The 20,923-nt window shown below is 41.3% G+C and overlaps 1 protein-coding gene across 5 annotated transcripts in view; it reads right to left on the bottom strand.

The window, feature by feature from the left end:
• Positions 1-20,923, bottom strand: part of WFS1 (wolframin ER transmembrane glycoprotein) — a 228,104-nt gene that overhangs the window by 27,541 nt on the left and 179,640 nt on the right. For all 5 annotated transcript variants that reach the window (XM_069203132.1, XM_069203151.1, XM_069203136.1 and 2 more), the window contains 2 exons: positions 19,671-19,841; positions 9,814-9,894 (listed from right to left, as the gene is read on the bottom strand). In XM_069203132.1, the coding sequence (XP_069059233.1) occupies positions 9,814-9,894; positions 19,671-19,841 (252 nt within the window). The remainder of the gene's footprint in view (positions 1-9,813; positions 9,895-19,670; positions 19,842-20,923) is intronic.

The following is a 20,923-nucleotide window of genomic DNA, read 5'->3' as shown; positions in this document are numbered from 1 at the left end:
TACAAAGGATAGAAGTTACTCAATAGAGCCACAATGTAGGCATCTATTACATGATGGTGGTCTCCCACAGTGTAATATAATCATTAAAAAAAATTATTAAGCGCGCTCCTCACCCGGTCGGGTCTTAAGGCGCAGTTGGGGGGGGGGGGGGGGGGGGGGGGGGGTGGTCGATTACTGCTCAAAAAGCCATGTCTTGAGGTGTTTTCTGAATGTCAGGAGGTCCTGGGTCTTGCGTAGGTTGGTGGAGAGGGAGTTCCAGGTCTTGGAGGCGAGGTAGGAGAAGGATCTGCCTCCAGAGGTGGTGCGTTGGATGCGGGGGACTGTGGTGAGGCCGAGGTCAACAGAGCGGAGGAGACGAGTAGGTATGTGTAAGTTCACTCGTTTGTTGAAGTAGGCTGGTCCAGTGTTGTGGAGGGATTTGTAGGCGTGGATGAGGACTTTGAAAATGATCCTTTTGCTGATGGGCAGCCAGTGAAGGGATCTGAGGTGGGCGGAGATGTGTTTGTGGCGTGGGAGGTTCAGGATGAGACATGCGGCTGCGTTCTGGATTCGCTGGAGTTTCTGCTGAAGCTTGGCTGTGGTACCAGCGTAGAGGGCGTTTCCTTAGTCTAATCTGCTGCTGATGAGTGCATGGGTGACGGTTTTTCTGGTTTCTATGGGAATCCATTTGAAGTCCTTCCGTAACATGTGAAGGGTGTTGAAACAGGAGGAAGTTATGGTGTTGATTTGCTGGGCCATGGAGAGAGATGAGTCTAAGATGATGCTGAGGTTGTGTGCGTGGGTGGAGGGTGTTGGGGGTGGTCCTAGGGCGGTGGGCCACCAGGCGTCGGCCCATACTCTCTTGTTGGGGCCGAAGATGATGATTTCTGTTTTGTTGGAGTTGAGTTTGAGGTGGCTTGCTGTCATCCAACTGGCAGTGTTGAGGAGTCCGGCGTGGAGCTTTTTCTTGGCGGTGGAAGGGTTCCTGGTGAGGGAGATGACGAGCTGGGTGTCGCCTGCGTACGAGATGATGGTGATTCCGTGGGGGCAGAAGATGTTGGCGAGCGGGCCATGTAAATGTTGAAGAGGGTAGGGCTGAGGGAGGACCCTTGGGGGACCCCGCAGATGATCTCGGTTACTGGGGACTGCAAGGGAAGGAGGCGGACTTTCTGGGTTCTTTCGGCGAGGAAGGAGGTGAGCCAGTCTAGGGCCTTGTGTCGGATTCCTGCTTCGAAAAGGCGTGCGTGGAGGATTTGGTGGCAAGCAGTGTCGAAGGCTGCAGAGAGGTCCAGGAGGATGAGTGCGACGGTCTCACCCTTGTCAACTCTGGTTCTGATGTCGTCAGTGCAGGCGATGAGGGAGGTCTCAGTGCTGTGGTTCTTGCGAAATCCAGACTGGGAGGCATCGAGTGCGTTGTTTTCCTTTAGGAAGTGAGCCAGACGGGCCTTTACTATCTTCTCGGCGACCTTGGCAGGGAAAGGGAGAAGAGAGATGGGGCGGTAGTTCGTGAGGTCTTCCGGGTCTGCTTTGGGTTTTTTGAAGAGTGCTGTGACTGCGGCGTGCTTTCAGGTGTCTTGGAAGGTGGCGGCGTCGAAAGAGCTGTCGATTACGGTGCGGAGCATGGGAGCGATGAATGGGCTGGCCTTGTTGAAGATGTGGTGGGAGCCTGAGTGGATGGAGTTCATGTTTTTTTCGGTTTCTTCATCTTCAGTAGGGGTCCAGGTGTGAAGTTGGTTGGAGTGGGGGGTATGGTGTGGTGTTGTTGGTCAGGTCGGTGGTGACATGCCCTATCATAATGGTAGTACTTCTTTGTGTGTATCGAGTGAACACCCATAACACAACAGTACCTTGCATTATAGTGGCAAGTTCTGGAATAATGGTGGGAAATTTTGACAGAATGACAGTTTCACTATAAAATGTGCACAATGCAGATCAATGCATACAGGTGGCAATTTTCCACATACTGCAAACAACCATAGCATGGGGCTGCCCTCTGGCATAATAGAAATTATTCTTTATATATTGTGGGCATTGTTGGCACAGTGGTGCTCAGCCCTGATGCATGACTTGAGATGGCTTAGTATTAGGAATTCATAACATTCCACTTGTTTCATAAGGTATAACTGTATTCCCAGTTGCTCTTTAAGGCCTTTATTTTTATTTATGTCCAGATCTTACTCCAAGGAAACCTGGTTATTTGCCTTTGCAAATGGATATATATGTAGCTGGTTGCTGTACAGCATATACAGTAATTTGCCGGTACAGGGCATTCTATGTATATATCTGTGTGGTTTCTGTATCCAAAGGTCAAACAGGTTCCTTTATAGTACTCAGCACCAGAATGTGATTTTGGCTTTTGTTCAGGCTTAGACATGTAAGCATGCAATTTAGGCTTTGAGTACAGGTTCATCTGAGGAAGATACAAGTCAGGCAGAAGAAAGAGTTTTAACACTATTGTGAGTGTATTTTCCATTTCAGCCCTCAGATTTAGAACAGTATTGCTTTGGGTCATCTAATTCACTTATTCTGATTTTCAAGACTTATTTTATTAATACTCACCTGAGTGCTAGCAAACTAGGCAAAAAACAACAGTGCTGAGTTTCTTTCTCAATCTTACCATGGGTGAATGTGCTCAGAAAATGGACTGACATGCCAAATTCAACTTCATTGTGCACAGCTTGTTCACCACAATGGTAAACCTGGTAGTTTGCAGCCACATGGATTTTTGTCTTTAAACCAAGAACTACGGAAATGGAAACGCACAGTGATTCATATGTGAGCATCATCATTAAAGCCCTCAATGGTTGAACATTATAGACAGTATAATCCCTCACGGACTAGACCTCAATCACAGAACGACAGAGGACCTAAAGATTTTATAAACTAACATGGCTTAAAACATGTGCCTTGCTAGATGTAGACTTATCTCAAGGTGTTTTTGATTGGTTGTCTAACGTTTTTCTGCCCCTTATCTAAGCAACAAATGTAACAATGTGTCCAGAAAAGAGGTGTCAATGAAACCTGATGAAGGCTATAGTTGCATGGCAGTACCCAAACAGCAGATAATTGATTGAGCTATTTCAAGTTGTCTCCATACCTCATAAAGGTCAACCAACACCCGATTGGGAATACAAAAACAGTTCTATTCTAAAAAGCATATAAGCCAGTTTTTAAATTTTATATTTGGCAGATGTTATATGGAAACATATGGAAAATATCACTTACCAAGTGTACATCTGTTCATGGCATGTTCCGCTGCTGATTAACATGCTGTGCACTGTTCCTGCCATCTAGTGTTGGGCTCGGACTGTAACAAGTTGTTTTTCTTCGAAGAAGTCTTTTCGAGTCACGGGACCGAGTGACTCCTCCCTTTCGGCTCCATTGCGCATGGGCATCGACTCCATCTTAGATTGTTTTCCCGCAGAGGGTGAGGTAGGAGTGATAGAATGAGTATAGTAAAGATGTCCATGCAATGGAATAGATATGTATGTGCATAGTTTGCGCTAAAGTAGTGTTTATTTACATATATACAATTTCTAATTGCAACTTAAACGGCTACAGTTTCCCGGGGAGGTGGGAGAGCGCATGTGAATCTGCAGCGGAACATGCCACGAACAGATGTACACTGGGTAAGTGACATTTTCCGTTCGATGGCATGTGTAGCTGCAGATACACATGCTGTGCATAGACTACAAAGCAGTAATCCTCCCAAAAGCGGTGGTCAGCCTGTAGGAGTTGAAGTTGTTTGAAATAATGTTCTTAATACAGCCTGTCCTACTGTGGCTTGTTGTGTTGCTAACACATCTACACAATAGTGTTTGGTAAAAGTATGAGGTGTAGACCAAGTGGCTGCCTTTCAAATTTCTGTCATTAGTATGTTACCTAGAAAGGCCATTGTTGCTCCTTTCTTTCTAATGGAGTGTGCCTTTGGTGTAATAAGCAGCTCTCTTTTAGCTTTAAGGTAAAAAAGTTTGTATGCATTTAACTATCCATCTGACTATGCCCTGTTTGAATATAGGGTTACAAGCATGGGGTTTCTGGAATGCGACGAACAAGTGTTTCATTTTACGAAATGGTTTTGTTCTGTCTATATAGTACATTAGTGCTCTTTATATGTCTAATTTATGCAGTGCTCTTTCTGCTACTGAGTCTGGCTGTGGGAAGAAGACTGGGAGTTCCACTGTTTGGTTTAAATGAAATGGTGAAATGACTTTTGGTAGGATTTGTGCGGAGAACAGTTTTATGTTTGTGCACTTGTATAAAGGGTTCCTCAATAGTGAAAGCTTGTATTTCACTAACTCTTCGTAGTGAGGTGATCGCTACTAGAAATGACACTTTCCAAGTTAAAAATTGGATTTGACAAGAATGCATGGGTTCAAAAGGTGGACCCATGAGTCGTGTAAGTACAATATTAAGATTCCACGAGGGTACTGGTGGGGTTCTAGGAGGTATGATCCTCTTTAGTCCTTCCATGAAGGCTTTAATGACTGGTATTCTAAACAGTGATTTTGTGTGTTTGATTTGCAAGTAAGCCGAAATTGCAGTGAGGTGTATTTTGATGGAAGAAAAGAGAGATTTGCTTTTTGTAGGTGTAGTAAATAGCCTACGATGTCTTGTATGGATGCATCTAACAGTGTGATGTGTTTCGCTTGAGCAAGAAGAGGTTGAAAAGGTTTTAGTGCTAGAAAGACTGCTAGCAGCTCTAATTGATTTATGTGTAGTTGTTTCTGTTGGTTGTCCCACTGTCCTTGTGTATTGTGATTATTGAGGTGTGCTCCCCACCCAATCATTGATGCATCTGTTGTGAGAATGGCGTGAGGCACAGGGTCTTGAAAAGGCCGCCCTTTGTTTACATTTACGGGGTTCCGCCATTGAAGCGAATAGTGTGTTTGGCGGTCTATCAACACTAGATCTTGGAGTTGACCTTGTGCCTGCGTCCATTGTTTTACAAGGCACTGTTGTGAGGGCCGCATGTGTAACCGCACGTTTGGGACTATTGCGATGCATGATGCCATCATGCCTAGGAGTTTCATCACAAATCTGACTGTGTAGTGCTGATTTGGTTGTATCTTTGGTACCATGGTGTGGAATGATTGTACCCTTTGTGGGCTTGGACTGGCAATCGCTTTTTGAGTGTTGAGTGTTGCTCCCAAGTACTGTTGAACTTGGGATGGCTGCAAGTGTAATTTTTGGTAATTTATAGAAAACCCTAGCGTGTGTAGGGTATCTATTACGTAACATGTGTGATTTTGACACTAGTGTTGAGTGTTGGCTTTTATTAGCCAATCGTTGAGATATGGGAATACGTGCATGTGCTGTCTCCTTATATGGGCTGCTGCTACTGAGAGGCATTTTGTAAATACTCTGGGGGCTGTTGTTATCCGAAGGGTAACACTTTGAATTGGTAATGCTTTCCTTGTATGACAAACCTGAGGTATTTTCTGTGAGATGGATGGGTATATGAAAATACGCATCTTTTAAATCCAGTGTTGACATATATTCTCCCTGTTTTAATAAGGGGACTACATCCTGTAGTGTCACCATGTGAAAGTGATCTGATTTCCGATAAGAGTTAGGGAAGTGATAAGAGGAAAGGTAATCAAATGGTGATATCCAAAATGAAAATTAAAGCGTGAGACCGCAAGTTATGATCTAAATGAAGAGAACAAATATGTTGAATAATTCAGATCTATAACTAGGTAGTGGTGCCAGCACCGCAGAATATTAGTATACTTGGATAATTCTAACTCTTATTCTGGAATTGCTATACACTTAGGCACCATTACTGCATGGATTTTTAATGTCAACTTTCACTTTACCTTTTTCACAGACAGATTCTCAAAGATATGGACAGCATGCAGGTTTATCTATTCCTGACGAACTTTGGGTTTTCACGCCTTGATATTCTCTGGCTCTGAGTTTCTAATGTTTCCGTCCTCTTACATTTTCTTAATTTGTAACTCCTTTTATCTTCTACAGCCTTGAGAAAGCCCAGGTGAATGCACCTCATAGGGCGAAACACGTGTCGGCTGAATGTTCACTCTGTCCTATGATCCAATCAATTATGTACAATATGGAGTAATCTACCTCTTCTGAATAAATTTCAAACTGGATAATTTTTTGAGAAGTATCTTCGAATATTTTAAGGATCTTTACAGAATAATTGGCAATTGGTTGCTCTAAATTTATCGCTACTCAAGTGGGAACCTACCATATATCAGTTAGTGTACTCACTTGTTGGCCTGCTGTGGGTGGTCGGTCTGTGTCGGAGTCGTCCGAATCTGAACCTTGGATGGAGATAGCCATCTCCTCTTCCTCGACGTCGAGGTGCTCTGAACTCTTCTACGCCATTTGCAGTTGCCTCGCCCTCCGATCCCTCAAGGTCTTCTTCGATCGAAATGGCCTGCGGGCTTCGCAAGTATCTTCTCTGTGGTCCGGTGACAAACACAGATTACAGACCAGGTGTTGGTCTGTATAGGGATACTTGGCGGGGCACTGTGGGCAGAAACGGAATGGGGTCCGGTCCATTAGGCTTTGACGTTTTCTGTGGTCAGGCCGACCAGGCCCTGGCTGGGCGTGGAAGCCCTGAAGGGCCACCGAAGCTGTGTTTCGCCGGTGTTGAGGTGTCGGTGCAAGATGTTTCGCGATCGAAAACAATACCGACGATTTTCGGTGAGTTTAGTCTTTTTCCGATTCGACTACACGGAGCGAAGAGGAACACGTCCGAACTCGATGGCGGAAATAAAACAATCTAAGATGGAGTCGATGCCCATGCGCAATGGAGCCGAAAGGGAAGAGTCACTCAGTCCCGTGACTCGAAAAGACTTCTTCGAAGAAAAACAACTTGTTACATTCCGAGCCCAACACTAGATGGCAGGAACAGTGCACAGCATGTGTATCTGCAGCTACACATGCCATTGAACATATAAATTATCCAGATCTTGAAAGGAGGTTAGTCAAAAGCAGCTCAACATTGTTGGCAAGTACAGATATTAGGTGTTCATTGCTTGATTTCCTCTGCATTCATTCCTTACCACATTCCCACCTACTTTACAAAGATATAGGTTTGCTATTTGTTTCAGTGTTTCACGAGGGCACCAAATGGAGAGGAAAAGGTTCCTTAACTGTAACACCAGTTCTCAATCATATATCTTCCTTAGAACACTCGCTACGCTCTGATATGACAGCATAATGCAAGCAGAGTTTTTAGCTTCTACGTCCTTCAGTAGACGTCAATACACACTGTCGGACAAAACTGCCATGCCGATGCATTTTTGGAATGTGATACTCTTTGCTTATTCAAACCGATACTGTAGTTATTTCCTCTATGCAAGGCTGTATTATGCCCACGCAAACGTTTCCCTTTTTATTGTTTTAAAACAAAAACTGTGAATTTCAATACTGCTGCATGTGGTAGGAGAATAATAACACTGCAATAGGGTTCCACTGTAGGGTTTGTACTGTTGTACTGGGATAATGCAAAGGGCTACATATCATGTTCAAAGAAGCAATGCAAGACTATCCAGAACATAAGCACAATAAGACCATGTACCCAGGCCTTCAGGGTGGTCACAAAATTAACCTGTATGCTCCTGATGTATCTTTTGCTGGAAACATTCCTTCAGTGCCTGGAGACTGTAACAAGGAAAGCCTCTCTTTGCAGAAAAGTACATGCCACCTTCTCCGCTTCTTACATGAAATGGGGGGAGGGTAAGTCCCATTTAATTACGATCATCTGCTTCATGTTCAGCAACAGTATATGGACTAAGGTATGAGGTTTCCTTGTCAGGGTCTGCAGTCCTGGTACTGTGCTTTATGTCCTCCAACAATACCTGCTCACATTAGCCCGTAAGAGAGACATTACCATATCATTACGGTGATTTTAACCCTATTTTTAATCCTTCAATTAGTTTAGAGTTCTCTAAATAGATTTACATTGAAAAATAAAATGCAAATGTTGCCTTTACATGGGCATGATTTCTCTACAATTGCAGTTTCTCTACACTGAAAAAGTGCCTCAGGATCCTAGACATTGTCTAAGATATTCAGAGTTTAGAACTATTAATGTAGATCCAATGATCTGCTTCATACCACTTGGATTGTAAAGTCAAACCATGACTTGAGTCTGGAATCCCTACGGGGCTAATGGAGCTTTTCAAGACCTTATCTACCAAGGTAGCAGGGGAGACTAAGTGGTTCCAACTGGAGACCCAAGAAGCACCGTTTGTGTTCCCAGAGAAACAGGGAGCACAACCCTTATGCCTCAGTGACGACTGATTATACTCTCTAAAGTCAGGGCACCTTTTTTACCCTAGGATACACAGGCCTCCTGTGGAACTACCCAGGTGTGAGTAGTGAAAACAGGGGAGTGGGGCTGTTACTTCTGAACACAATGGCTTAGTATCACTGTGTCCGTGGGCAAGGTGGGAACGCTCTGCAAGCATCTAAGACAACTGTGTTTTGAAAGAACATTAAAGCTACTCATAGATGCTCCCGACCTTAGGACGGTCTCATGTATAGTACTTACAACTGTACCTCCAGAAGCACTATAGTCAGCAATGGGAGTACTAGAATTCCAGCACTTACTCCCATGTAAGTAAAGAGAAAACAACAATGAAGGAAAGTGAGATGATGACTGGACACAATCAAAGAGGGGTATACACGTACACATCCCAAATCTGTCTAAAGAAAATATTTAATAAGTAGCACTGAATGAGAACTGTGTTGAAAGCATGATGGCAGGAGGTGATGCTCCATAAAATACAGATGGCGCCACTTGTAAAGGTCATTCTCCAGGAAACACAAAGCCATTCTTGAAGAATTCCAGGCTAGCACTCCTTAAACCAGCGCTGATGGGAAAGGAACCAATGAGAGGAGGAAAATCCCCCTATTAGCGAAAACGTGTGTAAAACAAGCATCAGCAATGCCAGTATGTCTGGCTTTAAATGAATGCTGTATGGTCAAATTAAGCATTAAAAGTACTTAGCATGGGAATAGGTAGGTATTTGTGTGGAAACAAAGAAATGTAGAATAATATTGGTGTAGGTTAAAAGGTCAAGTGGCAGTTGCACTGTGAAGCCAGACCTAAAAGTCCACGTAGGTTACTGACTGTCCCACCCCCCAGCTGTACTGCTGCCAGCGAAAGACAACAAAAATTAATTATCTAGTTATCTAAGACACTTTAAAGGCATTTCAATGTCCTATGTGCTCCTAAAAGTTCAAACTTGGGCAGCTGGATACATAAATAAAATGATCACTGGTGTTGGGCAGCTGGTGGAGTGCAAGCCCTTTTTTAATGGAAACCTACTGTTTCTGCCCAATCAAAACATGTGCTCCTGGCTCACAACATGCGGGCAGAGACAAAGCCCCTCTCTAGAGACGCTCACATAATTGTCTGGCAACAGATGCGCTGTCAAGCTAAGCCATATAAAAAGGATTGAAACAATACAAAGCCCATGCACTATAAAATCTGTGTGAAAAGTGACCATTGTTTGCAGAAAGGGGTTAAGTCCTGGAAGTTTGCAGGAACATCATTTAGGCTGGCAGAGCTGGCTGTGCTTGTAATACCTTTTTTTTACAGAAACATGCTCAGGTGTTCCACATTGCAGGCTGTGACCAGACATCCCATGTTTACATCAGTAGGAAGACTTCACATAGGATAACTGTACTTGGCATTCTCACCCTTTATCAAACGCTAAACATATTTTGTGAGTTACTATTAACAAAGTAAAGTATGCATCACTCCACAAACGTATATGACAGGGAATAGAAAATAAAATTAATGGTGGAACATGGCAGCCAACATTTACAACTCTTACAAAAAGGTCTACTTACATTCACTGCTGACCAATCGTTCCAACATCCTCCTCTGCTTCTGTACAGTCTTTGGAACTGGCCCGGATAGTTTTTCACCTTCTGCATTATTATAAAAAAAAGGTTGTCATTTTGTTAGCAGGATATTTAGTGCCTCAACTTCTCAAGATACATGCTGAAAAAACATAGCCACGTGGTACTAAAAAGATATCACATAATATCTCCCAGATCTTTGAAGTGGGAAACTACTGAGACTACTATCAAGAACAAACGCAGACAAAGCCAATCGGTTTCACCTCTGCAAGATCTACTGGCTTTGTAAATGATTTTTAAAAGATGCTGTGCAGCAGCACAGGCTGCCACGCAACATAGCTAAAAGGGAAAAAAGTGCTATTACTTGGCCAGTGCCGACTGCGTCATAGAGCTTTTTTTTTCTTTAAGCCATGTTGCACAGCAGCTGGTGCTGCTGTGCAATATGTCTTAAACTACGCGGGGGTAAGCAACATGAGGGAGGGGCAACACAAAACACAGTGGGATCAGAGCAGGGGAAGCAACATGCCAGAGGTGCGGACGAGGCATAAAGGGGCAGCAAAACAACAGGCAGCAGGAGGAGGACTAAGGGGGAAAAAACAGGAGAGAGAGGTGCGGGGAGGAGAGAGGGAGCAGCAATGTAATGGCCAGGTTGACGCAGGAGCTCCAATGATGGAAGGAGGAAGATAGGAGGGAGAGGGGACAAACTGCAGACACATGCACTCTTACATAGTGCATGGAAAAAATATAAAAGAACCTGAAGGAGCACGTAGGCAGAGGAAGGACACTGGTTGCAAACAAGAAACTGTACTTGGTCCATACTCCATGGCAGGGATAAACACTTGAATCAACTGCAGAAGGAGCGAGCAGGAGGCGCAGACCAATAAAAAGCAAGGAAACAAGCGTGATATGGAAACCAACCAATCGTAGGTAATGGGGGGTACTAAGTCCATTTTAAGCTTTTTTTGTTTACAAAAGATTTAGACAACAACGCATTTGCTGTCTCGGGCGAAAACAAAAAAATGGCTGCACTGGAATTTCCAACACACCACAACATATGCTGAGTCATGAATTATGAGTGGTTCGCAGATGACTCTTACCTGGCTATAACATGTGGCTACTGTGGTTTCACTACGTACAATCTAATTCATGTGCAGCACAAAAATGTAATCGGATACACTTATGATAGGAACTCACCTGCGACTGCTTATTGTTTTATTATATTCTTAAACTTAATAAAGAAAAAAAAACTGAAAAAGGGATGGCAATGTTTCGTCCATATAATTTTTAAACCTAAAAGTTGGAATCTGCAGGTCATATCAACAAATTCAGACTGGCTAGTTTTAGAAATATTTTTTGACACTGTTCCTCGAAATATATCATTAAATTTGACAGCACAAGGATAGCTACTGGGGTACAGAAAGGGTGGGTTTGTACAAATAATTACTTTAATTTTAAGGCTCAAATCTGCAGCTGAGCTATAAGGAAGGTCCTGACACTGAACACTAAAACCTGCTGCAGGATGAACAGAAGCAATAAGGATAAGTAAAGAAGCTTGAAACATGCTTTAATGTAAAGCAGAAATGTATTGCGTTTGAAGAAGAGAAACAGAAAGAAGCGACAACTAAAAGAAAATATAAATCTGATTAAAAAAACAGGTGACCTGAAGGTAAAATATCCAAATACATTTGTGGTAGCCAAACAATACTAATAAGTAGGATAACCAGCCACCGAGACCGTGGAGGCTCACATGCGTCTATAATTTGTTAGGTATGAACCCCTTTCAATGATGGATATAGAAAGAGCAAGGGAATCCAAAAAAGAACTGAAAAAATGTCCCAAACATTTTAATAAGAGCTACAGAAGTGTCCTTGTGACGCAAAATTAAAGCATTAGGGAAAGCAATATTTTGTAAGACTCTCAAACAGAGTATGCAAAAGATGTGCGATTTTGATAGGAAAAGGAGTTATTTTATCCAGGTTAACGTAATGGTAGGGTGTAGACTTGGAAGAAGCACAAGGGCACTTACTCACAGAAAAGGCAGTAGGTGCATATGATAACAAATTGTGGCATATCATACACAATGAAAAGACATCCTTAGTGGAAAGTAAGTGAAGAAAATAATGTAAATCAGAGACGGTGTTCTCCTTTTTATAAGAAACAGGCAACCACTCAAGACCAAAAGAAAAATGTCAGGATGAGTGATCTCATGTAGCTGGGTTATTCACAGGAAGAGTTACACGTCTGTATTACCATGCAGAGGACATTGCTGTCCCAACACATTTTCAGCAATCCTCGTCTGCACTGAGTTTTAGGTTCTGCACTAAATGACTGTAAGGAGAAAAGCACATAAGCCATAAACAGTGATGCGAGTGATCAACAGCAGAGTTGCACGAAAAAAGGATGTTGTTGTCAATAACTGCATAAATAGGTTCCCTGATATTATTTATAATTGCTCCAAATGCCCAAGGAGCTAACATCACATGTAACAGAGTCATACGTGGTCTGTCCTCTTCCACAGACAACACTACTGACAAGATTCATGGAGGATGTGAGCGGGGCAGGGGCAATGATGTGGGTGGGGACTATTAGACTGAACTGACAAAAGTCATTCTTAGTCTACACAAAGTTCAACAACAATACATACCTACATACCTAATATGAAGTTATAACATTTTTTTAAAGTAGTGAACCTACTAGTGCAAACAAAGCACATCCCGTATAAATGCAACTCATTAGACAAGATACACTTGTGTGCTGAGTCCCCTTTTGCTTTAGAAGGGTTGGTACAATAGGGTTCGTACAACAGGTAATTTCCCCCATTGCAGCTACCTACATAGTCTATCAGTGTTAGAAGGTTTGTAAGCTGTGTAAGCTTCTTGGGGAGGCACAACATTTACCATATAGCATGTGTTACAGAAATCTACACTTCAAGAAATACCCGGCTCACCCTTGGTAGTTTGGTTCAAAAGAAAGGTTTCTGTAGTCCGTATACAACACCACCAAAATAGTCACTGTAGACCAGGAGTTCACACAAAAACTAAAAAATAATAATTTCGTTAAGAAAAAATAGTAAACTAAAAATAAGAATTAGTGAGTCAGCTGTGATAGATCAGGACCCAGGGACTCTTCACAGTCAACCTCATATGGAGTGGTCTGTGGAGACAGTTGGTAATTAATCTAGTCAAAACGTTTACAGTCCAATTCTGAAAACGTTTGGAGGTGGAAAATGTTCAGCACTGCTGGTCTGGAAGATGTAGTTGATGAGTGTTTAACTAGCTCCGACGCTTCAGCTGGGTGTACTACTGTAGAATTTATCTTTACGGCAAAAACATCAGAGCAAAGCAAAATAGTAAGCAGAAACTGCGGAGGTTATGTCTTGTTCAAGTAAGCTTGGAATCGTTTCCAAATACTTGAGAGATGAACTGTGCCTAAGTGCTAACGTTATTAGAAAATATCCAATAACTTTGCTTCTTGATGTTCAAACACCTTTGAATTTGCAGGCAATTTTCCTTTTACACAGGGCAGAAATGAAAGCTGCAGGAGGACTGAATACAAATTTAGTTCAGGTCCACTTGCAACTGGCTCCAGGTATTTCTTTTCATCATCATCATCATCTTCCTTTTTTTCAAAATACATTCTTGCACGCCATAGACCTCCAAAGACATCAGGCAGTAGATGTGTCCACCTGCAGCTAATCCACTGAATGTTCAGCTGACAATAGCTGTTTTCTGCCTCCAATGCCTTTTGCCCAGGAATAGGCGGTATGTACTAGTGTAGGCAAGTAGGCTTCACTGGCAGCACCTCGATCAGTCACTGAATGATAGACATGACCTAGCACCACTAGCTCGCAAGAAAAGCTGGACGGCCCAAAAATATAAGACAGTGAGTGGAGAGAAAGGACCAGAATCACAAACCAAAAATCAGAAATCTGCTCCCAGATTAAGAATTTCTAGGATTCACAAGGGAATCAGAGAATAGGCATGGAAACCTGAGTTAGTAATAAGTTTAGAAGTGAAAGATTTGTTTTTTCTCTACTGGTTAACTGTGGTCAGAGGGATTTTATTCCTGGCAAATTTGCAGTTGGTAACACAATCTCTTCAATATATTTCCGTAGCATGGGAGCTAAGGATGTTACCACAAAAATAATCTCTTTAGTAGCGTGTACTGTACTGGTACTTCTATTGGGGTGCATACTTTAAGTATGCCTGATGACCTAAAGAGCCTGTCATGGCTCCAGACAAGGCATTTATTATGAACGGTCTCTGTTGCTATCTGGCATGGTAGATTTTGATTTATTATTGCGTGTGTTGAACAAATGTAAATGGATCTCCAGATACAAGTCAGAGATATACAGCCAGGAATTATGGTATAGCATTTGAGATGGATTTCTGGGTTTGGGCTATTTCCATTGAAGAATTGCACCTACTGAGAAAGACTTGTGAGTTGGTTAACTCTGTGGCTGCACTCCTTCCTCTGGTTTCTCACTCTCCTTGACCTAGACAGACCACCAGCAGCATGTGGACTGTGTAATCATTTGCTTGTTGTGATAATGCCTGCCAGATTACCATGTACTTACTTTTTATGAGCACAGGGATCTTGCAGAGCCACTTTGTACCTAAATTGTATGCAGAGTTTAAATTACTGAGTCTATACATTGGTTTTTGAAATCCTGAGGTTGGCTTTAAGACCATCTACAGTATTGGAAAGGGTTGGCTGGTTTTCTGTCTGAATTAGGAAATCATGCTTCTCTATTCAAACAAGACTCGCATCAGGAAAAAATGAGTAAACACTGTACAATTTGCGAATCAAAAAAGTGATCCCAAAAGCAGCTATTTTAAATGTCAGATTCAAGTGCCATTTTGTGACCAATCCTCATAACTGTCCTCATGACCTTTTTGTAAAATGTTATTTCTTAACCCAAATGGTGGAGCAATCTTGCTCCTACATATGCCATCCGTGTCTTGTAACTCATGTGACAACTTATAGAAAGCTTTCTTGCCCACTCAACTACTGTTACTCTGGCTTTCCTGTCTGAAGATAACCATCAACTTTCCTAAGCACCAAATACTCTTTCATTTCTGAATCACAATCTTCCTCTGCAGCAATGGACTCATCCATTTCCCTTAAACGTACATCTCTAATACTAAATGACAGCTCAGACTCATTTTCTTCAGCACATTCAGGAATGGTACCATTCGAAGCCAATGATGATTTGAAATCCACTTGTAAATTATATCTCCCAGGAATATACTCAATAACAGAAATCACAACGTAGAATATTTACTGCAAGCCTAGCATGTAAATTGTATCTTCACATGGCACTAAAACAGTGACAATGAGGCTTTCACTCTGTCCCCATAAAAACATTCTAAATTGTTTTGAAGTTCTTGTACAGGAGAACAGCTCTCTTTCAATACTTAAATAATGCTGTTACACTTCTCTAAGCATCCCAGAAGCAGAGGAGAGAACCTACTCAATAGCACAAGAATTTAGCAACAATACGGCACCCAACCCATAGTTACAACTATCAACAAACACAACCTATTTTAAAAATCTTCAAACAAGATACATTTATGATTTCCTCCTTCAATATTTTAAAAGCTTTTGATTGCTCTCGTCCCCACTTAAGCACAGCATTTTTCTTCAATATTTTCTTGAAACATTCAGTCTCATCAACATAAGTTTTGCAAAGTTTTCATAATATTAGGTAAAACCTAGCAATGAGACCAGCTGTGCCTTGCTGGAGAGGTTGCAGGCCTAATAAAGGACTGCCTTGGCATGGTGTCCAAAAACAAGAACACATTCTAGAAATGCTAATGTTCCTGAAAGCTCCTCTAAAATCTCCTGTGTGTGTCAGGAACATAAACATGATATGCATCACTAGTGATTAGAGTAGAGTAGACTAGGATTCATCACAGGGGGCACTCAAAGTAGATGAGCATACACAGCAGGTACAGGTACTCACCCTTTCAATAGTCAGACCATTACATATCAAATTATTATTTATTCTAATTAGTAGTAAATGCTGATCTGAGTAACGTTTTATACTACAACAAAATTCAAAATGGTGACATGTTGTTCCCAAACTAAGATGGTGCTCAAGTAATGAAGATCTCATGTCAAACGAGAAATGCGAGCCACAGTGTGGTGACCATCCTGGGATTCTAGTATATAAGGGAACTTACTTGGAAGAACTTTGCTTCTTAATGGCTGCATCGCTGTCTGTTTTTGCAGTTGGAAGACTGGCTCATGCTTCGACTATCTAGTGGAATCTTCTTGTTGGAGAGCAGCCATTGGCTTTCAAAAGGGCTTGGCAGTATTGTCAAGAAAGATTGTAATGAACTAAAGTCTCACTCTTGACTTGGAGTGATAACATCTCATTGCTACGTGACATATGTATTTGATATAATTTGGCTTTCTGAACATATTGTGAACTGCACTCAATATTATTTAAGGTAGTTGAAGGATTAGGTTGCATACATATGTCAGTAAATGCAGAGGAATTAGACCTGAAACTAATACTTAGCATTATAAAGTTCAGGTAAACCATTTTCTATTTACAAGCACACATTGCTGCATAGCGTTAACCAATCTTAAAAGTTAAATGTACCATGTTATATAGTTTAGTTCAGGATAATAAGTAGTAATATTGCCTATTTATTTTCTTCAGGGCTTAACGTCCATACCAGGTCCAAAATGAGGGCACTACAGGGTGTTTTATGTTTTTTCCCAATTCCCTTTACCTCCTATGTACTCAGAAGTGTCTTTTAGCCTCCCTCGAGTACAAGGTGGGCAAGACAGAGCAGTATCGAAATGCAGACATACCTGAAGTGCAACAGTCTGTCTTACAATGACATTCTGAAAAACCTAAGCAGCACTTAACTTATCAGCCAAAACAACATTCTTCTGTATTAAAAGTACTTTACACAGTCATGAATGCCATTAGAGGCCTGGATCCTTTTGCCCAATTCCACCTAATGCTATGCACTTGCTAAAGCCATAGTAGAAAAAACAGCCCCTAGCCCTCCCAGTATGATAACATCTCAGATACTGGATGGGAGATTTACCTAAAGGGAACTTTTGAAGCTTTTCAAAACGGTTTGAGGAAAATTTAAGGAGCGAACTAGGATGACTCAATCAGTTCTATAATGCAGTTTTTGCTTATGTGAGATGATACAAGTTTTTGATTATCTCAGTAGGATACAGAAAGTTTCCTTAGGCACAGGAATCACAGGTTCCTTACAAATTATCTTATGCTTCATCTCTACACATTTCCCCAACTGTTTATGAAAAACATACCATGCGGTCACATGCATGAACTTAAGACTCTTGATGCATATTGCCAAATTTGTCGATTCCACACTCCCTTTTTCTTCTGAGCACTGAGAGACACATACGTGGGGTCTGCACTGGGATCTAATTAGATTGCCAATTGTTCTTGAAGTGGCCCACCTAGAATGCATGTCATGTACTCTTCTATGCCACATGAACTTTCACTATGGTGGTGCTTCTTTGAAAATTCATTTCAGGCAAAAGAACTTTCCAAATCTATCCTATATCCTATGTACTGTGTACTGTGTAGGCGCCCAGTCTCAAATTGGTCGGCTAAAGTTTCCTGCTCTAGCATAATCAACACTCCTTTCCAATAATGATAACAGCATAAGGAGGAAAAGCTTCACTATCCTTAGTCTCTCCTTCCACCGCTAAAAGCACATTAGAGTTTGAACCCAATACATCATCTTTAACACCTCATTAGTAACTAAATTTACTATACTGCCATTTGAACTCTTGCCAATCCTACCAAAGTGCAATTTCTTCTTGCAGTTATTGCAAAATGTCTCCACTGCTCCGCACATTTTGGAATTTCTAACTTAAAGGTTTACTGTTACATCTACTGCAAGTAATTTCCTTCTGCTGCTCTTAAATATTCGTGCAGGTGTTCGTTTTAACGCTACTTTTCCTTCTGAAACTGGGTGACATCTAATCTCTTGAACACAACGTTCTGATTGCTCAAGCTCTCCAATTATATTATTGAGGGTGTTTATAGAAAATCTATGCCAACCCAAGTATTTCTTGAAACTGTTTATATTTTTAAACTGGATTTTGTTTCTAAAGTCCTGCCATGATTTATGTCCTCAAATTGAAATGTGGCTGTTAAAAAGCTCTAAGAAGTCATATAGCCCTCCAAAAATCCCCCCTTCTTACAGCAATACCCTTTGTATCTCTCAATGACATTAATTAACTTCTCCCATTACATTATTCTATTTGGTGGACCTTATACCTAAACACATCTAATGTCTCCGCTTTCAAGAGTCAAAATTTTCCATCTGTATGTCTACAAAATCTCACTGTAAAGTACAACCTTAATAATGCCTCAGGATAAATGTGCTTGTAGTAGGGCAGAAATGGTATTCTGTCCACCAAACTCTAAATCAGGGCCTTAGTCATCTAAAATTCAGATCTCAGAACAAGGTCACTGAAGTCTCCACACTTTGGTGTCAACAATCTACACCCCATATAGAAAGCTGTTGCTCTGGTATTTGGCCAGTATGCCACGACTCACCAGTGTAGTAATTAAAAAAGGAAGAAATCTGATAAACTGTAATAAGATTTATTCTGTACGTAATCAGAGAACGAAAAAAAGGAGTACATTCCAATAAGCATTTTCCAACTCCTCAACTATTCACATCCCAGCAGTCAATCTATGACACACCAAGATTACTATCTGTAGTAATAACAAAGAATTCACACCTCTTAAAACTGTTATCTGGCTACTCCAGTTAACCCCGACCTGTATGTATTCCAGTGTTTTTGGGCCTAAGAACTGAAAACTGAAAACTGAGAACCCTGAATCTTGCCCTCAGCTTCTATACTCCTACCACCATTCTCTTGAGCATGCTTAAGTGTCAATTATGGCAAGGTGGATGCGTATGCTGCATCAGTTTGCTGGGAAGGCATAGGTAAATAAAGTGCCAATTCTGCCGGTAGAACTATTTATTGCCTTAAAGCCCTTCAATTTAGTTGTCAGCCTCCAGGATATACTTAGGCTGGTCACACGCTTTAAACTTTCAGACTAATTGTTATCTGGTATGACCTTTGCGGCCTTTATTTTGCCTAAGTTCGATATATTTTTGTTCTCCACTAGTCTTGGGACTGTTTCTCATTTATCCATTTATCATGCAGCAAGAAAGAAGGGATAATCACAGTGGAGGCGGAATTTACACAAGCACATTTGATTTTGTGATTCCTACGATATGTTTTGTTATGGCTGATGGCACACTAAAAAAAGCCTGTACAATAGCGGCTTTTTATAATTTTCTACTGAAATGGGGAAAACTTAAATTGTCTTTGAACGCACTTTTAAGCCTCACCATTCACCTCTGAAAATTAACAAAAATTGACAACATATTGATCAACCTCAAGGTATGGGGGTCTTGTAGGAAAAACGTGAGCTATCCAAATAGCACCTGGAATCATCAGAATCATATAAGAATCACAAATACAACTAACATGAGCATATCTAGATAAGTCAGCACCCATGTGGTAGCTTGGCGTGTTATTTCTTTAAACTCCTATATGTATGTATTTTAGTTTTCTGGTAGCTTGAACAAATTCACCAATGAAAAGATAGCATGGAAGATGACTATATTCTGATCACTTCAAATGAGCTCACCAGAATCATCCTCTAATAAATACGGATTAGAAGTAATTTCTAAAATAAGTTTCACAAATACACAACAATCAGTTTAACATTAAAATAAACTTCCATGGGAGAAAGCATTTAAATAGTTACTTTTTTGCATGCCTTGTCCAACACAGAAAAAAATGTATGGTTTTATACTGACCTTCAGCGTTGACTTGTCCAACATTTTCAAGCAATTCAGAGACAGGCACTTTCTTTTTTTTATTTGGATTTAATCTCCAGTACATCACTAATGCAGCTTTTCTCACTGCTCTTTCTAAGTCAGTCTCATTGGATAGGGTCTTCACCTCCTGTTCATTCTCAGTCGTTATGCCTAAAACATCAACGAAAATTACATAGATATAGATGTTGTATGACACAGTGACAATTCCTTGATCTCTCCATTTCAGGGTCACTTCGGCAGGCTGAAGACTACAGATTTTGTTTGTTTCCCAACAAAATGATTAGGTGGTAATGAGGGAAGAACAGGTATAGTCAACTGATCTTTCTCAGGTAAGAGAAAATGTAGGTAATGTGGCTTCAAGGATATACGTTTTCCCTGTGGTTGTGCTTCATAAGTGGGGAGGACCGATTTAATGACAATCCACCTAAGCAACATGAATGTATCTATGTTGTGGTTGGTCTTATGACTTTCCACCTACCTAGAAATAATAGTTATGCTAGTGTCTTGGTAGGCGATCTAGTTCTTGATGTTGCTGTGCCTTTTTGTTTCCTGCTTACTTTTACTGAGCTTCATCTGTCTTCTTCTTAACCTAGTTTCTTACTGTTCTCGAGTCTTTTGCCCGTGTCCTTCTGTTTAGTAATGCCACTCCACAACTGTCTCTCTACTTCACCACATGTCCTCTCTGTGTTTCCATTCTTGTCAAATCCACCTGCTTTCTAGAACTGTCATTCATCAGTGCAAGTCCTATAAGCTTCCCTGTTATCCTCTCAATTTGCCCCAGGCCTGTCATTCTGGCGCCAAGAAGTTGTTTCTGTAAAATTCAACTGATTTCATTGAATTCTCCTTGTTTGGCAATATAATCTCCCTCATATAATGCTAAAATCACCGACTCTTTAGGACCACACCACCATGTCTAATCCTCCTCTCCAAATAATCCTTGGTGTTTTCAAGACATCCTGCCATGGGTCAAGCCATCCTGCCAACCTTGCCCCAGTGCCTACATTTTCAGACCTCCTCAGCCACCAGTCTTTGTTGCTTGGCCACCACTGTCCATCATTAGTCTGTATACCAGTTATCCATGCCTACCCTTTCTCTGTCCACAAGAACAATTTACGGTTATTTACTTTATTTATTTATGTTTGTTTTGTCTGAACCAGACTCCAGATCGTGTTACAAAGATCAGTGAAAAAATGCAAATACGCAAAACAGAAATACAGAAAATGAGCAAAAGT

The sequence above is a fragment of the Pleurodeles waltl genome, chromosome 1_2 (genome assembly GCF_031143425.1).
Source record: "Pleurodeles waltl isolate 20211129_DDA chromosome 1_2, aPleWal1.hap1.20221129, whole genome shotgun sequence".
Taxonomy (NCBI): Eukaryota; Metazoa; Chordata; class Amphibia; order Caudata; family Salamandridae; genus Pleurodeles; species Pleurodeles waltl.
Note: the sequence above shows the minus strand (reverse complement) of the source record. Positions and strands in the feature narration are given on the sequence as shown.